Raw genomic sequence first — 22,513 nt, 5'->3', positions numbered from 1 at the left:
CTCTCTTAGCCAAACCGCTTAGACTTCAGATCTAGAATATATTCTGTGAAGTTGATTAATTGTCACATAATAATAATGGCTCATTCCATGCACTTATACTTATAACCCTCTGGCTCCTTATTGGATATTTTAGATGAATTATATCAGACAACTAAAACAAAGCATAAAATAAAGGGAAAGGTTTACATACAAAGATGAAAAAATAAAGAAAATGCAGGGAAGTTACAAAACAAAGAGTTTCTGGATACTGGATAAACAGTGGATAAACACAGAATAAGAGATTGAGTGGCTTTTCCAACAAACAGCAAAAATAGAGGTAGAGATCTGAAAGGTCAAGGAGCAGACAATTAGCAAGATCACAGGCATGTACCAGTAGAGTGAAAAAGCAGTAGCTCACAGAAATAGAGCTGAACTGTGCAGAAGGACAAAAATGTGACATCTGATCTTAATCCAGCAAAGACAGAGGGATCTAGCTACAGCTACAAACGAAGAAGCATGACAAGACGACAGCAATTCTGCTAACCTAGAGCATGAGGAGCAACACTGGGACCCAGGGAAGAGGGAGTTAAGAGCTGGCAGTGAGAGCTGATACAAGAGAACTGGATTTATTCCTAACAAAGAGGGCAGTCAGACTTTTTGCAATAGCAAAAAATCCTGTAAATAGTAAACAAAGGACTGAAAGTGGCCAATGGGAGAACAAAAATCTGAATACCTACTACATCGCATATAGTATAATACATACGTGCCAGTTAAGCTATTGCAGAGCATGGTTATATTATATACTATAATATGTGCATTTATATACATCTGTCCAGGTCACGCTGGATGACAGCGCAGCCCTCTGGAGAGTCAGCCACCCCTCCCAGTTTGGTATCATCAGCAAACTTGCTGAGGATACACTCTGTCCCCTCATCCAGGTCATTAATGAATATATTAAACAAAATTGGACCGAGTATTGACCCCTGGGGGACACCACTGGTTCCAGGCCTCCAACTAGACTTCGTGCCACTGAAATGGATAGCCACTGAAGGCTATCAGATTAGTCAGACATGACTTCCCCTTAGTGAATCCATGTTGACCACTTCTGATAACCTTCTTTTCCTCCAGATGCTTGGAGATGACACCCAGAGCAAGCCGTTCCATCATCTTTCCAGGCATGGAGGTGAGGTTGACCGGCCTGTAGTTTCCCGGGTCATCCTTCTTGCCCTTTTTGAAGACTGGAGTGACACTGGCTTTCCTCCAGTCCTCAGGCACCTCACCTGTTCTCCAGGACTTTTCAAAGATGATGGAGGGCAGCCCAGCAATGACTTCCCCCAGCTACCTCAGCACTCGAGGGTGCATCCCGTCAGGCCCCATGGACTTGTGGATATCCAGTTTACTTAATTGATCTCTAACTTGTACTTCAGCCAAGGGAAAGTCTTCCTTCCTCCAGACTTTCTCTGTCACCTGCAAAGTCTGGGATTACCGAGGACTGGCCCAAGCAGTGAAGACAGAAGCAAAGGCATTCAGCAACTCCACCTTATCTGCATCATCTGTCGCCACGGCACCTGTCTCGTTCAACAGCGGGCCCACGTTTTCCCTAGTTTTCCTTTTGCCTCCTATATACTTAAAGAAACCCTTCCTATTGGCCTTGACATCCCTCGCCAGGTTCAATTCCAAGGCTGCCTTGGATTTGCTTGTTTCCTCCCTGCATACCCTGACAGCATTCTTATACTCGTCCTGTAACTGTAAATCAATGTTGCTCATTATCACTACATCTACACTACAGGACCTTATCCAGTGAAAGCTAACAGATAAATATTCCATAATATTCAGCTCAGATCGATGAAGTAAGCATAGCATGGCATCCTATTACTTTTGGTATTCCCATTAATACAATACACCTTTTCAACTCTGTGTTGTTGCATATCAAAAGGGAGGAAGGAAGATGTATGCCAATCTCCTGAAAATAATGGGGAGATTTTTATCAATGTCAAGCACCATTATCTTTTCATTTTAACTAGGGACCAGGAAAAAGGAGCAGTTTTCCATCTCCCTTTTACTTTACTTCCCCCTTAGGAATTTTTGGATCTCATGGAAATTTCAAGTGTATGAACCACTGTATAGATGTAAAATGCATAAGGAGGATGTGCAAAAATAGCTGCTCCACTCAATAAGCATGACAGAAAACCACTGGCTCGTGTATGACATTTAAGCAGGCATCCCATAAATGACCTTCTCTTCTAAGCCAGTTCATGCATAGAAATATAATGGGCCAAAATAATGGAAAGACGCAAAGCCATGAACATATTACAAAGTTCACTTTCCATGAGCTGGAGAATATATATATTGTTGTTATTTGGAGAAAGAATTTTCATATCACCTTCTCATTATATTTGTAAGCATACAGATGGAAAATATAAAGTGGAACAAAAACCAGAATTAGGCTTGATTATTTTTTAAATCATTAGAAAGGGAAGACGGGCTTGACTTGCAGGCAACTGAGCATGATATTCAGCATCACTTCTCAATCTTCCTGAGAAAGATTAATCAAAGCAAATGCTAGATAACTATTTCACCTGTAGTCCTTCTATAGCCCGAAGAAGGAAATAAGCACTTCTTTGGCCCAGTTTACCTATTTACAAATACGTAACATAGACCAGACTAATTGCGCCCTTCCAAGTAGCTGTTTCTCCCCCTTGCTTACACGGGTTCTAGCTAGGATGGTCACTGCAGGTGCAGACAGCCAGAGAACAGACATCTGCACGTTAAACTAGATGACTCTTAACCCATGTAGCACTTTGCATCTTTCGCTACGCATCACCTAAAACCTTCGAAGCACGTACCGCCACATCGGTTTATGTTGTGAATGGCATTATGGATCTTTAACTTGCACTTCACAGTAAGTGTGCTGCACCATAAGCAACTAAAAATATTTTAAATTAGTAAGTGTAGCCTGGTAATTTTTAGTATTTGTTGAAGGCATGAGTTAAAAAAGAATTGCTAAACTGTTCAAATGATATAATTCTCATCTTTCTTTGCACTAATAACATCTAAACTGCAAAAACATATATTTAGTCTTAGTTTTGACAAAATTTTTAAAACACTTTTCACCACTTACAAAGTGATCTTGTTAATGTATTTAAAGAAGTTATGTCATATGCATGACTGTATTTGATATCCAGATATACTTATATAATACCCAGATATATAATAGTATAGATTATAATATATATTTTCAGTATTACATGTTGGCATCTGAATTTGCCACACTATTTCTATTCCCTTACTCCCTTTCATTGCAGTACTTGACAATCTCATAGTACATACACATATCGGGCTTTGGAATCCTTCTAAACACTAAGTATTATAATCAGGAAGATCAACTGAGTTCTTCAAGTAACACAGAATGTCTCAGCCTAAAACTAAACCCATCTCTTCCAAATAGCAGCAGGATAACTGAGCATGCGTGTTACTCCTTCTCATCGAGCTTAGAAGAGTATCAAGAAATTTGCTGTGCTAGAACTTCCTTTAGGAGAAAAGTAAGTTAAACTTCCCATCTTTTTTCTGAAGTTTGAAGTTATAAATTTAGAAAACACCAGATTCATGAATTTTTTACAGATAAACTGTCACTGAAAATTGGTAAGATTGATATTTAGGAGATACTGGATAGAGAATAAGCAAAGATAGGGCTGTGGTACGGTATAGATAAAGTCCATGTGGGATTTTATAGCTTAAAAATTATATCAATATTGAAACCTGTCAGATGGAAACTGGTATAAACCACAGAGAATAAAGTTCATCTTATTTAAAATTACACATAGACAAGACAAACTTCCACATGGTGCCACGCAACTCTGCCTTTGTTGCAGTGCATAGACCAGGCTCCTAATTGACTGCTCCCTCCAGCACTGCCATTGCTACCCATCCGTCACCAGCTGTCCCAAGCAACCCAGCCAGTACCAGTGATGGGCACAAAATCCATAAAGCATTAGAGAAAAGGTAGCCTTATAATTAAAAATAAGAAAAATAAACATAATCAAAATTCATACAAAAAAGTGTCAAAAGCAAGCTAGAATAGATTAGATTTTTAAATTGTGTAAACGAGCCTGTAAAAGGAACCACAAATTAAAAAAAAAAAAAAGGCTCTGCTCTATTCCAATTTTCAATTAAAATACCGTAATGCTTTTCCACAATAATTCCTGCAGAGTTGTAAAATACGTATTTAATGCAAACACTAAACCATGGCAAGTAATAAGGTCTGTTTACTAGGAAATAATTACTGTCCCGGAATATGATCAACTATTTCAGAGTACATAAATACATTGCTAAACTATTTGTTCTTAAATGTTTTTTTAAAATAATAAAACAAACGTCTCAAAAAGAAAAAAGCAAGCACATTTTACAACGAAGACATGGCTGTTATTTTAAATTATTTTTAAATTTCATTACCAATCTTTTCAATCTTTCAAAATTTTATTTTATCACCTCAATCACAAAGCCCATACTATTCTTCGTGTCCCATACCTACAGAAAATTCCGGAAATAAGCCGCACTTCAAAACCTGTATTTTTTCACAGAATCCTAATTAACACCTGAAAAGAAGGAGGTCCAACCTACACACTAGTAATTAAAAAAAAATAAAATAAAAAAAAGCGCAGGATATGTTTTAACTTCTCAGGAATTTACTTCACAGCCTTAACTTTCTGTATAAGGTTTTAAAAATATAATAATTTGCAACTAATATCTTGTTTGTGTCCACATCAGAGTCACTATTAAAGAAGATATGAAGTCAGATGAAGCAATGGACCAAAAGGAAGAACTAAACCAGCTGACTTCATTAGGCTTTGATGAATACTAACATTAGACCATTCTGCTGGACCCTACAGTTCTTTCTGGAGCAACCTGTTATCTCCTACAACTTATTTCACAAGAAGCACTTTGAGCACCATTCAAATAATCCATAACACTTAACCATTAATCATAATCCATAAGTATTTGGTATTCTTATGTTAAAATCAGTTTAAAAAAAAAAGTTTAAATACTTGTACTGTGAGAAAGAATATTAGTTATTATATGTACATGACAAGTATGCCAACAGCAATTCATAAGATGTGCCATAATGAATTATGGCACATCAAAAGAAAGAAAAGAAATCATAATCAGGATATAAACCTGGCATTAAGAGATCCATTCTTCTTGCAAAGATACTCAAACAGGTTGGAAGAACCTGGATTTCACATATCTGTTTCATTTTATTCCTTTGACAGTTCATAAACAATTATTTTGTGTATAAGCCCACTTCAAGGGGCCTGTTAGTCCGCACAAATTCTAAACTCCATCTGGAAGTGTTTTAAATCACAAAGTTAACTATTCAATTTATCTGTCATTAATATTACCTTTAAAAAGAATAAACTCATATTAAAAAAATTCTATGAACATGACTGATACACAAATCACTTCTATGTAACTGATTATCACTTAATCCTAAAAGCACGTATTAAAATCTATATAGATCTTAAAATTGCTTCACATTACCTCTAAGCCAGTAGTTTATTGGCACAATGTCATTAAACAGTGTAAGATATCTCATAAACATCATGTTGTCTGGTGTCTAATTGTTCAGCATCAAGAACTGTTCTTTCCTAAAACCAGGTACAGTTAAAATGGGGAAATATTTAGACAAGCATAACTGATACGTTCAACTGAATAATGCATTTATTCACTTGGCAAAATTACGCACTAAGCTCAGGCTAATTTTTTTTTAATGGAAAGCAGCTCACTAACAGCTCAGTTCACGCTCAGCTGGATCAGTCATTCAATTAAATTTGTTTCATTTCAAGCTAACAATCAAAGCAGCTGACAATTCAACCGGTATCTCCACATCCCCATTCAAATGCAACGTTTCTTCAATTTCATTTTAGCAGGAGCACCGTGGCTGCAGGAACGCAGCCCTGAATCAAGCTATTAAAAAAACATCTGTATTTCTTGTGTGGATGAAAGATACTGTTAACTCTCAACTCCAGTCTTCTCCATTATATTTGCTGATGTTCTTCAGCAGCTTTTACCAAGTCACAAAAAAAATTTTTTCACTACTATCTTGAAACCAATAAATCAAACACAACTTCTTCTTTGAAAACTAAACTACTGATTAAATTGTTCTTTTCTATTTAATTCCTTTATTTCTTCATGGATTTCCTGACACCATTCAGATGAAAACAATTTTCTCAATACTTAATTTTTTTTTTAATTCTTCCAACACCTTCAGCAAGCACAATTTAATTTTAGTTCCCTTCTGGCAGAAGACGAGTAAGCCTTTGCTAGACAGTAAGCAAGAAATTTACACTTGCATTCTACTAGAAACTTATTATCTTGCCCCGTCCTAATTTTTTAACCACAATTTTCACTGAGAGGCAAAACCAGAAGTGAATACGTTTGATGCTATTTAGCATCAATACGACTAATGTTTGGTTGAATGCATCAGTTGAAGCTGATGGTCTGCAGATCTCTCAATCTCCATGTGCACAGCATATTTTGAAGTTAACACAGGAGAATTAACTGTTTAGGCTCAACAAAACCTCTCCAAACTCTCCCCTTCCAGAATTGCCATGGTCTCAGCACCAGGGAAGCAGGGCAGAATAAAAAACTCTCATGATATAATGGCAGCTTATTTCAAGCAATGCACAAAATGGGACTCATTTGGGTAGAAAGTTTTTTTCTTTTCTCTCACACAAACTGGTCTCTCAAAAGATAAAAGTAAAACTTATACTGTTCTATGTAAACATATTAGTAAAGTTTTCAAAAATTCAGCCAGGATGATCCAGTTCTTTCAGAAGCAAACTAAAAAGCTTCACACTCAAATGGTTAATGCCAATGTGCAACAGTCACAACCCCATCACATTGATACCAAGCTGAAGCACATACAGTTCCCTCCCTAGAGAAGTACAGCCAAATTTTGGGACGTTAGCAGATAGGTCAAACAGGTGCTATGCTTGGGCAGATAAAAGGTAGGTTTAAGACACAGTAGCCTTGAATAGAGTAGATAAGGAGTATATGCTAGAATGAGCTAGTTTTGTGTAATTAAGTGTCGCATAATTAGGCCAAAGGGCAAACTGAGCATGCGCGAAGACAGAGTTCAATCAGCAGACACAGTGAGGAAGACTATTGATGACCACCAGAGAGCCCTGGAAGACCACCAATAAACATAAATGCGCATGTGTCAAGGATATTTACATATATTAATGAGTTATGGGAATAGTACGGATACGTTAACAGTTTCTCAGAAATTTAATGAATATGTATCTTTTGATTGCATGTAATCTTTGGAGTTGAGCAAGTGGGTGCACACACTAGCTGAAGCGACCCCCTGTGTGCCCAGTGCTGTAATAAAGAAATCCTGCTTTCTAAAACTCCAAACTGGGTCTTAGAGTTATCTTTTTGCCAACTTACAGTAACAGCATCACAGGCTCAGCTAAGGGCTGAACCCCGGACACGGCACCCAACCTTTATCCAAGCAGATGCAGCAACCACAGATCCAAACTATTTTTGTGACACATCTTTTAAAGATAGAAAATCAGGGTAAATACTTTCAACATCATCAAAACTCCACCCTGACAAATATTGCAAAGTACTGGAGTTGTCTGACATTCAGGTACCAAAACCGCTAAGTAAAATCCATGAGAAAAAGAAACGAAAAGCATTTACACTTCAAATAAAAATGCATATATAACAGTAACAGAACCTACTGAAATCACAAGGATGTGATCTTACTATGTGAGCACCATCAGATAGATTTTCCGTCTTCTTATGTCATATAAGGAGTGACTCTAACTATTGCGATGAGCTGAACCGACCCATGGAAGGACAAAGCTGGCGAGTCATCAGGCGGAGGCTGCAACGCAGGCAGCTGCAGGAGATCCTTAGCCTGGAGGACACCTGTAGTGATGAGCTTCCAAGCACAACCAGTGAGCATCCACACAGCACTGCACCTCCCTGTCTGCTTTTGGTGCTTTCCAAATTTTATGGTTGCTCTCATCCCATTCCTTCTGTTTGTACGTGTCCCTAATTCCTAACTTTGCCCTCCACCAGTGATGCTTAGTCCAGCTTTCAATCGTAGCTCCCACCTGCTCTCAAGAACTACCAAACCCAGTCTCCAGCTCTAGTCTGGACTTCCACAGAAGCCTAGCTCATCCCCACAGTCAGTGCACAAGGTGCTCACCTGAAATTGTAAAACAACCGCTTAGCATAATGATTTATCAAGCATGGTGTGATCTTCCAACCTGCTACACCCTCCGCGGCAAAATCCAAGCAGAGATGAAGAGATGTACATCTCTTGCAAACGAAACGGAGAGAAGTGTTCAATATCAAATGAAGCGGAAACTCCCCTCTCCCTCCTTTTTCTTAAAATTCACGAGTACCTGACTTGCAGTTTTACCCATGCAATACTACAATGCTATTTTAATACTAAAGAAGGGAGAAAACCAGTAGGGAACAAGATCTGTCAAGTCATTTCGACTCACAGTTTTCTTGTTCAAAAAGCATAAACAAGGGGCTATGAACAAAGGAAAAGCATGCTTTTGCCAGGCCAGCACTCTCCCAGCAAAAATAGTCCTTAGTATTTGCTTTTATCTTGAATAATACCATGTCAGAGTCTTGAAAAAGCTGCTGAGAACAGATGTGAAATTTCAGACAGCTCCTGTGAACATTGTTCTTAAATCTGTTTGCAACTTCCTTTCCAATATGGTAAAAAACAATCTTTTGAACAGCTTTAACTACTGAATCTGTCTAGAAAGAGAGTCCAGGTGATCTCACTGCTCCTTGGGAATGGCTCAGGGAGCAAAGACTGTCCTACTCCAGAGCGACGACCACCCAGCGCAGCCACGCGCTGCCCAGCGGCTGGGGATGCTCCTCCCCTGGGCTCAGACCAGTGGCATCAGGGGTCAAGTGTCTTTTCCATAGCGTGCTTCAGGTAAGGTCACTTTTGTGAAACAATAGCAGAGGAAGCAGAATACACAAATCTAAAATTACATAACATACTTGTGATTATCCTCCCACAATGCTAAGTGCCCCAAACTGAGCAAGGAAATAATGAAAAACCATAAGCGAGGCACATTTTGGGTTGGATGTATGTTACAGCTCCAGTTGATTGTCAAGTTCTGACTTAAACCAAACCTTACCAGACAAAACAACAACAAAACCAAACAGTCCAGGAGATGCTTTTTCCCAGTAAAGTTTCTGATATACGGCAACAATAAAACAATGACATCATTGATTTTTATTTGAGAAATGCAAAAGCCCCCAAAATCAGTAGTAACTGACTTTCTCAGTCTTCTCTTAATAAGCTAATGTGTTATTAGTAACACAGCTGAAGTTTCTCCTTTTAGAAAATTATTTTCAAGCAGGCAGAGTCCCTCTAATGGGACTTCTGGTCCAGACATTACAACATATTCTGTCACGGCTACCAGAACTATCTCATTTTTAAAACTCAATTTAAAAGGTTTTGGGCTTTTTCTTTCTATTAAAGAAACAATTTTCTGAATCATTTTAGGAATCCTGGTCTGCACCTAGCAAAAGCAAAGCACTATCTAAATCAATTCTGGTTTATAGACAATGCTTCAATGAAAAATGACAAATATAAGATGAGTGTAAGCATGGGAGCTTACACACACAATTGTTGGAGAAAAATATTGCAGATACTGCATGCATAGAATTTGTAGAGACTACTTGAAAAAAACCTGAAATGACAACTAGGATAAACACAACATATCACACAACAGCCTGGCGAATATCAAATATTTAAGAGCAAACTTTTAGTTTTACTTTTCTGTGCCTTGCAGCAAACAATTGAATACCCTCAAATATTCCAGTAACACCTGTAACACTTCAGGAGGTCTATCTAAATAGAGATTCACATCACAGATTACTTTCAATGGCACAAATCAAGTCCAATTTTACTACACACAGTCTTTAAAAAGAAAGAAAGATACAGCACTCAGTTTATACTGAACCGTTTAAAGTATTTATTATGCCTTCAGAAACGAAAGACCATTAGCTGCTGTTTTATAATGAAAAAAAATCTGAAAAAAATCACAATGCACAATTGCATGAAAACAAAAAGAGTAAGAAAGAATGCATGACAACATACCCCTGGGAAAAGGGGACCTACCACAATTCATGCTGGTTTGCATTATTCCTGTTCCAATTCATCCAACTGGACTTAAATGTACCCAAAAGGCAACCGCTTCGTTTTCAATTCCGGCTCACAAAGGACCCCACTTCTGATTCACTTCCATTTCTTTTTACCTTTTGCAGACTCCTCTTCCAGATTTTAAAGCTAATTCCCTTTCTTTTTCTACTTCCCTTTCTTGGAGATTTTTCCCCAGTTTTGCCTTCCCAGACTACCCAGTAATTACAAAGCTCAATAATAAAATTGAGAAAAAAACCCAAAACCACCCAGGGCTGAATATCAGAGTGTCATTTATAATTTTCCGAAGTCAAACAGGCAAATGTGCTTTCAAACCTATTCACCACAGGCTCTTCTCATCAAACACATTTCTGAAAGCATCTTTTTCACATATAAACTCTCAAAACCTTCAGCTGTAAACAACAGTTTGGATCTACAAGAATTTTAGCTTTCCAAATACACTGAGATTAAGTAACCAGGGCAGCTTATAACGACCACATAAAGGACAATAGAGTACGAGTGGAAGTTGAGGGCCTCATGACACCAAGATATGGTCAAGACTGGAGAGTTTACTGGGATCCTGGAGAGACAATAAGAAGCATTTTGGGGTTTGAAGCATTTTGATTTAGATGTTTTTCAGGTATTACAAGAGCTATTCATCTATCCTCAATCTTAAAATCTCAACAGATTTGTTGTACACCATGAACACTACAAGCAGAACACAGGCTATATGGTGCTTCAGGAGATTGGCACTTCAACATTCAAGAAAGATTTTCACTGTTTTTTTTTAATTTCACATAGCAGATGTATTTTCAGAGCAGCAAGTTAACAGATCAATGGTATTTCCCTTTGCTTACTGCTGTAATTAAATTGCACCAACATTAAACTGTTTCTCTCAAAAGGCTTGACCTTAGGAAGGTCCCACTGGATGTTCAAGTTCTCTTTGTCAACAGACAATTATTAACTGCCATCCAACATATTGGCCACTGGTCAGTACTCACCAAAAGAACAGAGCCAACAAAAACTAAACTCTGCTTTTTCATCAATATTTTCCCCCTAGAAAACAAGGTTTGGGACTTTTTGCTTGTTTGGCAGTTTTCATTCTTTTCAATACATAAACAGCTCGTTTCAGTACAAATGATGGCGTCAAGAGGCCAGCTCTGTACTAGAAACAATCGTCTATGACATCTTTGAGAAAAGTTTCCTACATTATTCAGCACTTTAAATCGGAGCTGCAAAGACAAAACTAAACTTCCTCCTCAGTTCATTATCTTCAGGAATATGGATTCCCAGGTGCAACCACGCTCACCATTCAATGAGAACTGCTGACTACTACTGCTATCCATGATACCCAGACTAGCTCTGAGAATAGCAGGGACGCAGGAGGAGGGATGGCAAGAGTGGGGGACAAGCGAGAAAAACAATAGGAGTAACAGGCAGTGAGGGCAGAGATACAAAACTACTTTGGAGCATTATCACCTTAAATAAGTGGCCCTCCATGAACACTCTGACCAGGCACTGTGTTTGCCACTGCGATTTTATGGATACAGAGCAGCACACCTTAGGCTTAATCCTCAGACTGACAAAGCAGAAAAAGGATTTCTCCCAAAGCAGCATGTACTGCAGATCACACAGAGAAACGCTGACATGAAACAGCAATGTGTGTCTATTACTTAAAAACTTAGTTATTCTAAAAGAAGTATTTTCAAGTTGGCAGCTTTAGCGTATTATTGGCAAAAGATACGGTTGTCAAATAATTGGTCACACCTACAAGAAAAGTGTGGTTAAAATATAAATACAAAATTAGATTCACTTGTTCATGAAAGTCAAAACATACTGAGTCATTGAAACAAAATTTCAGGTTTGCTTGCCTCAGGAAAAATAAATAACAAAACACATATTTAAATAAGCAGGCCCCAACGCCATGTACTAACGAGGTTCTTTATGGATGTTCTGCACATACTTACAGGTTGAGCAGACTAATAGTGCTCTCGCCACAAGCTCACAGAGTAACTTCCACTTCTGCTCCACTTTGGAGGTGACAGCTGGAATGAGGATCTCTGCAGGGACGTAGTACTGAATCGCATAGGTCACAAAAATCCCAAAGGAGTACAGAATTTTTACAGACTGATACAACCTGTTGAAAACATTTACACACATTCATGTAAGTTGCAAACTATTCATAAAAATATTAGCTTACTAATAGCACTAAGGCTACATATAAAAAATATAATTTTCCCACAGCAAACAAGAAGATAACATTATCTGCTTGCAAGTTATAACTGCCTACGAAATTGCAGAAGTTAAGCATACTACCAAAATACAGACAAAAATAAAAAAATAAAATCAGTATCTTGCAATCATAAATTAATAAACTTAAAGAAGAACAGGTTAAACAACAGGCAGCTATTTGGGAAAAGAAAATTCCAAATTCACATCAAATGTAATCTGTACTGTGTATTTTGTTGAAAAGTTACTTTAGAATGGTTTTAAATTCTGTGCCAGACAAAGACAAGCTGCTGACTTGCACCACTCCGAGAATTCACTTACATAAAAAGCAAAATGATCTCTACACAGACAAACAAAAGGCACAAGTTGCATTTTAGGAAGAGGGAAGAATTTCAATTCCCATTAACCTCTTCGCATTCTGGTGTTATTCCACTCTGCGTGTCATCAATTTATAGATAAAAGTGTTCAGAAAATGCAACATAGTGGACAGTTTCTTTAAGACAATATGAAACTCAGCTACATTTAACTTGTTTCTGCCTAAATTGGTTAAAAATACCCTACTAGTCCAGAATTAACTGACTTCAGATCATCCAGCTTTAATTTTTACAGGTTGGTTTTTGGTTTTGTTTTTTTCAGATCTGTGCAGAACCAGAAAATGCTACCCTGTGAGTAAAGGAAAATATTATTAGCATTTATCATTAAAAAAAGTGTCATTTCAAAGGTGAAGACAAAAAAAAAAATGGCAAGGAAAAAAGTTCACATCTACCCTCATATAAACTCTATCTCAGTAAGAAATATAATCAAAGTAGCTGTGAGCCTCAGGTATAAAATAAGGAAAATATTTTTTAAAAAAAGCCTGACTGATTGGTAGCCTAACTTCAATATAAGTTTTCATGGTCTCATGCATCTTGCTTCCTTCCGTCTGTTGGAAAATAACCCATATATTGGCACTGTCTTGCCAAATTTTAGATAACGAATATCCTTCTTTTTCCCCCCAAGATAGTTAAGGTTTTTCAGATATCACGCTTATGCTTTTATCTTACTCCTCTTAACGCACCGAAATCCGTTGCTATATGGTTGTAGCATTATTGTTTTTTCCTTCATGATCCCTCTGAAGGTTTTCCTACATCTCCAGCCTTCTGCAAACAAAATGTCTGCAGATCTGTTCCAAGAGAAGGTCTCAGAGAATTTAGTTTGAGAGTTCTTGTTAAGTTCTCAATAAACTAGAGTAAATCTTCCAAAAAAATTTAAGTGTGGACACTCTTATCACTGCTACTTGTGACTGAACAAACAAATGACAAAGAATTATCCATGCCACCAACAGCTTTAAGTTTAGATGCATTTTTAATGCATGCGCATAAACTACAAGCATTTGTCATGGGTGTGCTTACAGCCAACTGATACAACTTATGAGTGTCTTTGTATGATTTGCTTTCTAAGAATGCAACTAAGAACACAATCAAAGCTTTCGCGTAAAGTTTTGGTTCGTTTGCCTTGGGGTCGTGTGTGTTGACAAATGAGAGAGGAAATATTTCTCATAAACAACCTGTGATAACAGAAGACGATGCCAAACAGACCAAAGCACTCGATACCCTTTTTTGCTTCAGTCGTCAAAAAGAGGTTCAACTGCAACCAGAAAGCAAAGGCAACTTGCAACAGTAAGAAAACAAAAAACAGCAACAAGAGTAGGGAAAAAACAAATTAGACCTTTGTCTCTGCATCTCTCAAAGCCTGGCAGGGTCACTGAAAGTGTACTCCCTTTGAGTAGCATAGCTTCTATCTGTTATTAGTAAATAAAATCCAGCCAGGACAGCCTTTCACCCCTCGTCCTGTGGCCAAGTGGCACAGCATGGCAAAATTTTTATCCATATGGCTCAGCTCTTTTCCACCACAACAGGATGCCTCCATCATCCTCCCTTCAACGTTTTGAAGAAAGTGTCAAACACGCAGTAACGGTTTTGGTGCACTGGAGAGGTTTTGAGCAGACGAATACCAGCTACCCACCATTAGCCTGTAATCCTCAGGCTTCATATCACCCCAAGCCTTTACAAAAATAATTTTTAAAAGATATTCAAAACAGGATTCAAAGCTTTAAATACACAGTTGTTCAAAGTAAGCATCTCCATTACGCCAACTATTTTTCTAGCTCTACAAGGATTCAGATTTTTCAAATTAGGAAACAATTTTTATATTTTACTAGTAATTTAATATTATATTCCAATCAAAGATGGCTTCTTAGGCTACCTGTTAAAAAAAATTCTAAATCATTCATACGTGCTAAATAAAAAACTTAACAAAAGTCTGCCTCTCTTCAATTCTACATTTTAAATTTTGATGTACCTCTTTTAAGGGTATCCACAAAGCTAGACTTAGCATTAATTATGCTAAGCTTCCACTTGAACTAGTACCACATAACATCTTGTTGAACTTTAATATGCTGTAATGTTTGTACAGTACTTAACCTTTGAGATTTACAGTAAGGGAATTGTTGCACAAAGACTTAATGAAGAACAGATGATGGAAAGAAACTTCAGCCTCAAGAAGATGAGACCCCAGCCAAGGACAAAGAAGGAGGTTTTTTTATGATGAAGGTGGTGAGACACTGGAACAGGCTGCCCAGAGAAGTTCTGGATGCCCCATCACTGAAAGTGTTCAAGGACAGGTTGGACCTGGTCTAGTGAAAGACGTCCCTGCCCATGGCAGGGGGGGGCTGGAGTAGATGACCTTTAAAGGTCCCTTCCAACCCAAACAATTCTATGACTCTATAAGACCCCAGCCCAGGACACTAGTAAAATACTAAAACACAATTTCCCATAATCTACATTTGCAGATGCCACGGGACGTGGTTCAAACTGATGGTCACACAACAATAATTTCCAGGGTGGTGAGACACTGGCACAGGTTGCCCAGAGAAGTTGTTGAGGCCCCATCCCTGGAAGTGTTCAAGGCCAGTCTGGATGGGGCTTTGAGCAACCTGGTCTTGTGGGAGGTGTCCCATGGCAGGGGGGCTGGAACTAGATGATCTTCAAGCACCCTTCCAACTTTAACCCTTCTATGACTCTATGCACTTTTTGACTATAAATATGTGCTGGTTTAGGCAAACAGGGCCCCTCCTTGGCTTTGCTCAAGGAGGCACCTCGTGATCACGAATAAGTCAGGTAAACTATACTCTGTGCCTCTGTGTCCTCTCAGTCACTTAATGCAAGAAAATATAATTCCTTGATTCTAGAAGAAGTTGTAGTTAAAGATCAGCAAAAAAAAAAGCTGAAAACTGCTCTTTTCATAGTCAATTTTCAACATATTTAAATTACTGTATCATGCTAACCAACGATTTGTGCTCCAAGACACATTCTAAACTAGATCTGCAATAAATCTCTTCTCCAAAAGCTCCAATCTAGCAGAACGTTTTTAGAATATGAGCAGTCCTCTATTTAAATTAAACTTAAGGACTTAACTGGTCTAGGACCTCTATATGGCTTCTGGTCAATTCACCTGTGAGAACATCAAATAAAACTCAGAAAGCAGCAGAATTTTAATTTTCTTTATCAGGAAAGGCTTATTTTTAAGACAGGGATTGTCCAGCTGGAATTAAACATATAAACCAAGTCTCACTGCCTAGCTGCATTCCAGGCTCTTTCGCATGATCACTTTCTTATAAAAACTCATCCGCTCCTTGCGTTTCTCTAGTTCAATCTGGCCACTTACTGGCCTTTTTATGTGAGGACCAAAAAACAACATAGTGTCACATGGGTCACTGCAAATTTGCTTTGCTAGCACAGTTAATTGCACACATTTGCTCAACAGTACTGTATCAGGCAGACCCACAGCACTGCACAGCAACAGCACTGTACATCACAACCCATGGGCGTACTGCTGAGCTGCTTCCCCTTCTAATTTTCTTTGGTGCTGTGGGGTACTATGCAAGGTAAGACGAAAACAGATGACTTTCTTCTCTCTATGTATGTGCCCTGAGCAGCTCTAGGATTATTAAACTCACAATGCCAATTCTCCACCTTACAAAACACCAGTTTCCATCTCTTTTATTATCTTTCTTTGCACTAGTCTGTAAAGCCATCAGTGTAAGTATCATATTATCATCACATCTGCACTGTAGCCAAGAGCTATTTGAAAACTCGCATTTGAACAGCCCTGTTCAACGGCAGGGCTGCAGAATGTTACAACAGAATAAAGTTCATCCTGGTGCTTGCATGAGCGCAGTAAGAAGCAAGAGAGTGAGCAAATTTACCTTATATTCCGCATTCCTCTCTCTTCTCTTTTATGAACAGTTCTCTTAAGGCACAAATAAACCCAGATCTACTATTTAAAACAAACTTTTCACTAGGCATATCAACAATGAGCAGTACCATGCAATATTACAAGTAGATGTATTTTCCTTTTCAGATGCATCATATAGACAGAATGGATGCAGTAATGTCTGAAGACATGCAGGTCTTCTTACTGTATGTCCAATGAAAGGACACAATTAAACATGTATCAATATCCCTCAAAAACCAGAATCATAGGAAAAAATAGGAAAAAAAAACCCACAAAACAGGTAAAAAATCGAGGCCCAAATCTCAGTTTTTATACTAGCAGTATAATCGCAAAACAAGCAAAAAAGCAACAACAGACACATGAAAATTCTAGGAACTGAAAAAAAAAACAGCATTCATCCCTCAAGAAACATTTTATTATCATTCATGTATTTGTCATCAGAATCAGTCAGGCAATTAAACAAAACTTTTGAAGAGTATTAAAAATGTGTAGCTCATTCTGACTCCAAGGAATGAAAATGGAAAAAAAAAGAGAGTGAAGCAGTAAAACTTGAAAATTAAGAACACTCTTTAATGTGTTTCAAAGAGGAAAAAAAAAAAAAAAAAAGTCAGCATTCACTTCAGCAAAACAGCTTTTGTTTCATATAATTTGAGATTTCGCTACTTCAATACACTACCACAACAGACAACGAAAAACAAGTAGATGTATACATAAAACATGCAAGACACTACTTCATCAGAATGAAAACATTAAAATCCTTTTCAGCTTTTAGACTTGTGCGCTGCTAGTACACCAAATTTTAGGCCCATCAGACATAAAGGTACTAAAAAATTAAGAGTTATATTTAAATTAACAGTTACAGTATATATCCATCCATAGATACATACTAAACTAACAGTGCATCGGTTGAAATAGTCTTCAGCACTTCTTCAGCACATGACTTGTGTAGCCCTTAGAGCATTAAAAAAAAAGGTAAATAAAAATTATAATATTCCTGAGACACTGGCAAGCATAAGTTTTGTTTTCCTGACAGAAAGCAGTTATTATACAATATCATAGAATCATAGAATGGTATAGGTTGGAAAGGACCTTGAAGATCATCAAGTTCCAACTCCCCTGCCATGGGCAGGGACACCTCCCACTCGACCAGGTTGCCCAAGGCCATGTCCAGCCTGGCCTTAAACACCTCCAGGGATGGGGCCTCAACAACCTCTCTGGGCAACCTGTGCCAGTGCCTCACCACCCTCAAAGTGAAAAACTTCTTCCTAATGTTTAATCTAAACCTGCCCTCTTCCAGTGTAAAGCCATTCCCCCTCGTCCTGTCGCTACATGCCCTAGTAAAAAGTCCTTCCCCAGCTCTCCTGTAGGCCCCCTTTAGGGACTGGAAGGCTGCAAATCCTCGTGGCTCTCCTCTGGACACGCTCCAGCAGGTCCATGTCCTTCTTATGTTGGGGACTCCAGAGTGGGGTCTCACGAGAGTGGAGTAGAAGGGCAGAATCACCTCCCTTGACCTGCTGGCCACAGTTCTTTTGATGCAGCCCAGGATACGGTTGGCCTTCTGGGCTGCGATTGCACATTGCTGGCTCATGCTGAGCTTCTGGTCAATCAGCACGCCCAGGTCCTTCTCCTCAGGGCTGCTGTCCAGCCATACCCCGCCGAGCCTGTATTTGTGCTTGGGATTGCCCCGACCCAGATGTAGGACCTTGCACTTGGCCTTGTTGAACTGCATGAGGTTGGCTTGGGCCCACCTCTCCAGCCTGTCCAGGTCCCTCTGGATAGCATCCCTCCCCTCCAGCATGTCTACCTCACCACACAGCTTGGTATCATCGGCAAACTTGCTGAGGGTGCACTCGACCCCACTGCCCATGTCTGCAACAAAAATGTTGAATAATACTTGCATCTGAACCACAAATCTATTCAGCTTTGGTGTCTTCTATTCCAGTTGTTTACCTGCTAAACTCAGTGATGCCATTAAAAAAGACCATTATACTACCAGGCTATCCAAGGTAATACGAGCTGTTTTCAGAACTGGAATATATCTGGTTACAAACTGCATATTCCCTCCTTCAATATGCCTGGGACTGGCTCCTGCTAGAGACGGAATACTTCACTACAAAGATCATTGATCTGTTTCCATATGAAATTCCTTTTAATAAGCAAGAAGTTGCTGGCTAGAATCACAGCTCAACTGTAGAAGGTAGTATATACAGTATACTTTTAAAAGAATTTGAGGACCTATCAGTTATACGCATGACAGCACTGAGGCATGGAACAACCTTTGCAATGTTTTTGCCATCTAGGTTACTGGCTTTAAGTCACATATGCACTTACCATTTGTCTTGTGGCAGGTTTAAAGTTATGCTGCCTTTGATTTCATCCCCAAAGCGCAGATAGCCCAGAGTGGCTAGTGAGATATACAAGGTCATGACTATTCCCATGCCAATGTTCAGTGCCTGTGGGAAACGCGTGGTGTCCTTCATTCTGTTTTCCAATGGGAGTACCTGGAAACAGAGGGAGAACCAATTACATGTATGTTCTCACAGTAAAACTACTTTTCTCTCCCCTTTTCAAGCCAATTTCCAAAATCTAGTTGGATTTTATTAATAAATAAGATTACTCTACAATAATGTTTTACAGCCCAGAAGATCACAATGTTTTATGCACCCAATAGAAAAGTTCAATTACTGAAAAGCATCTATCATCTTGGTTGGAAAACACCATCAGTGTGTAAATATAAAGCAATATTTATAGGTTAGAAAAACTGAGAAAAGAAACTTACGGTGCCCAGATGAAAATACACAGGCAATATGTGTAATATGAATTTTTTGTAACAGAATTGTTCAGAATCCAAGGGTAATTGTCCTATTTTTATTAGGTACGTCTGCATTGTCAGTGTCCATCATGGACAAACCTACCATGCGCGTGGCTGACACGCAAGCTTATGCTCAGCCTCAGCTCTCCCCAAGCAGAGGGAAGTTTAAGTCCATGATGATCAGAATACAGACTTGCGCCCTTTTTCACTCTGCTGACAGAGATAGGGCCTGGCACACTAAGCACCACTTCTCCTAAACGTAGTGTAGGTGTTTTGAGCCTGAACTACAGACAAGTGACCTTGTTGGGTTTGCCATCACTTCAGAGTGAAGACATAGGGATTACAACCATTACTGCGTGCAGTTTGCAGGAGAGCCTGCCTTTTACATGTACAATGCAAAGAAAAATATACTTAGTAAGTTCCAACTTAAGTTTTCAGCCACCAACAGAAAATTTCCAGGCAAGGCAGGAAATCCAAGTAAAAAGCTCACACACTGCTCTTCACACCTTGAATTTCATCAGCATAATGAAAACAGAAGAGGATCTGTTAAGACAGAAACTGAAGGTTCGTGGATGCTACTAGACGAGCATACTTTCCCTATGACTCTAGAAGACCACACACTCATCTCAGATACTCAATATGGGATATAGTTCAAGATTAAAACACCTAATTTTTTATGCCTACATATAAGCAAAATATCTAAGCTTCCATAATGAAGACCAGTAATGAAGAGCTAGTCAATATAGTGAGTGGAATAAAGACCACAGTTCAGCTTATCTTTCAGCAGACATGCAGGTTATAGTTGATTAACAGTATATCACTGAAATGAAACAAGCTTGTAGTCTCTGGTTAACACTTCTCTCAAATCTAACACAGACAAAACAGTTTCAGTGCAACAGGGCTGCCCTGGAAAAGCTATTGTGCATCGTACAAAATTGCTTTTTAAATGACTGACTACTTACTGGTTTCGATGTAAGAAATGTAAGTTATGAAAAAAAGCAGATTTCCTCCACTAATTAAGAAACAAATTGGTATATTTGAATTGCTGCCGTATTATTTTCTATAGGGCAATCATTCCTTTCCTCCTGGTCACCCACTGACACTCACTTCCTGACCTATCGTTGAGTACCACCACTGCCGATCCATCCCACGTTGTTGTACTTCTCCTACACTAGAAATCCTGAAGAAGCCATTTTATACTTGGGAACAAAGAGATCTCTAAAAAGATGCACATTTGGAGGCATTTCAAAATTTTCATTCATCTTCAATTAAAGGACATTCTACATCATCTACAAGGATGATCCGAGGGCTGGAGCACCTCTCCTATGAGGAAAGGCTGAGAGAGCTGGGGCTGTTCAGCCTGGAGAAGGCTCCAGGGAGATCTCATTGTGGCCTTCCAGTACCTAAAGGGGCCTACAGGAGAGCTGGGGAAGGACTTTTTACAAGGGCATGTAGCGACAAGATGAGGAGGAATGGCTTTAAACTGGAAGAAGGCAGGTTTAGATTAAACATTAGGAAGAAGTTTTTCACTTTGAGGGTGGTGAGGCACTGGCACAGGTTGCCCAGAGAGGTTGTTGAGGCCCCATCCCTGGAGGTGTTTAAGGCCAGGCTGGACATGGCCTTGGGCAACCTGGTCGAGTGGGAGGTGTCCCTGCCTGTGGCAGGGGGGTTGGAACTCGATGATCTTCAAGGTCCTTTCCAACCTAAACCATTCTATGATTCTATGATCTTAACCGAAGATCTTCTTTATATAATTCAGAGCCTCCACTGCTGCCGTTTTTCCTCCAGAAAGCAGCCTGAGCTTGCACTGTAACTTAATCTGGTGATAATGCAAAATTTAAACCAGGAAGAGTTTCAAAACTTAAATCAACTTTTAAATGACAGTGCTGAGCAGCAGAAAAAATACAAAAGGAGGCATGTAGCTAGAAGTATTACTTTACTGCCACAGCAACAAAATACATTCGTTCCTTTAAATGAGTTAAGTTTCTGTGTCCATACAGTACCTATCAAGTCATTTTTTTAGATTTCACATCAAAAACTGCCAGGTAGGACCAATGGCACTTCAGATTCTTTTGCCCTCAGTTGCAATTAGATTGTTTCAACATACCTCCTTATTAAGAACTTTGAAGGATGAAAATTACAGGCAATTTTTCCCTTCATCAGAGTTTTCCCATTCTTGACTCCTTACAAACAGACAGCATTTGGGCCTGGGCCATTAATAAAAATGATCATTCAGTGTGTATCTGCTAATTCTCTGGAGATTATAAATGGAATATATTTTCTGCATAAGTTCTGCCATGTTCTATCACTTCTGGGAATCTTAACAACCATAAATAGTTACAGTAAGATCTTATTCCAAGCTACATTATCTCTGCAGAGCTTTAATGGCAATTGCTTGCCCAGCTCATAGATATCAGCAGTCTTTTAATAAGTTCACTGGCTCAGAGATTTGATTTCCAGAGTCTCCAGCATTCATTTTGTACATTCCTGGCAGAAGGAGGGCACTGAACTAGACAAACATGTTTTTCCACCGTGACATGTGGCAGGAAAGGGATCCTAGAGTCTGCCTGCCCCTCTGAAGGACAGCAAAAGCAATCTGTAGGAGACTATTAACGAGGAAAAAAAAATTCCTGTGGTTTCACAGTCATGGTGAGCTCAAGTCAAAGACTACAGAACTGTTCATTATGATGCCTTCTTTCAGACAAAAAAAAGCCCTCCAGGCTATTCATAAAAATGCAGAAGAGAAAGGAACTTCCTACTTTTTGGCTACATCTTCAATTCAAATAGCAAACCATTACATATGTATCATAAATACTGGCTGCGGCCATTCTGAAAGACAGACATTAAAAGAAGAGAGATGTTTATATGACTGCACCAGGTTTTAATAAATAACCATTATTGGTAATGACATTTTGCACATACATAACCCTTTATATCAAATGCAGAACAGTTTCCAGTCCCTGTCCAGAAAGCAGAGCACGAGGAAGGATCACGCAGCACCCGGCATTTGGGAGATAAGGCAGTAGCAGTTGGTA

The 22,513-nt window shown here is 38.9% G+C and overlaps 1 protein-coding gene across 1 annotated transcript in view; it reads right to left on the bottom strand.

Moving 5' to 3' along the window:
- The window catches only part of SLC36A4 (solute carrier family 36 (proton/amino acid symporter), member 4), a 96,484-nt gene that overhangs the window by 40,931 nt on the left and 33,040 nt on the right, over window positions 1-22,513 (bottom strand). The window contains exons 8-9 of the mRNA XM_009881181.1: window positions 18,998-19,167; window positions 12,130-12,299 (exon numbers count right to left, since the gene is read on the bottom strand). Of these exons, the coding sequence (XP_009879483.1) occupies window positions 12,130-12,299; window positions 18,998-19,167 (340 nt within the window). The remainder of the gene's footprint in view (window positions 1-12,129; window positions 12,300-18,997; window positions 19,168-22,513) is intronic.

The sequence above is a fragment of the Charadrius vociferus genome, unplaced genomic scaffold (genome assembly GCF_000708025.1).
Source record: "Charadrius vociferus isolate BGI_N301 unplaced genomic scaffold, ASM70802v2 scaffold1, whole genome shotgun sequence".
NCBI classification, from domain to species: domain Eukaryota; kingdom Metazoa; phylum Chordata; class Aves; order Charadriiformes; family Charadriidae; genus Charadrius; species Charadrius vociferus.
Note: the sequence above shows the minus strand (reverse complement) of the source record. Positions and strands in the feature narration are given on the sequence as shown.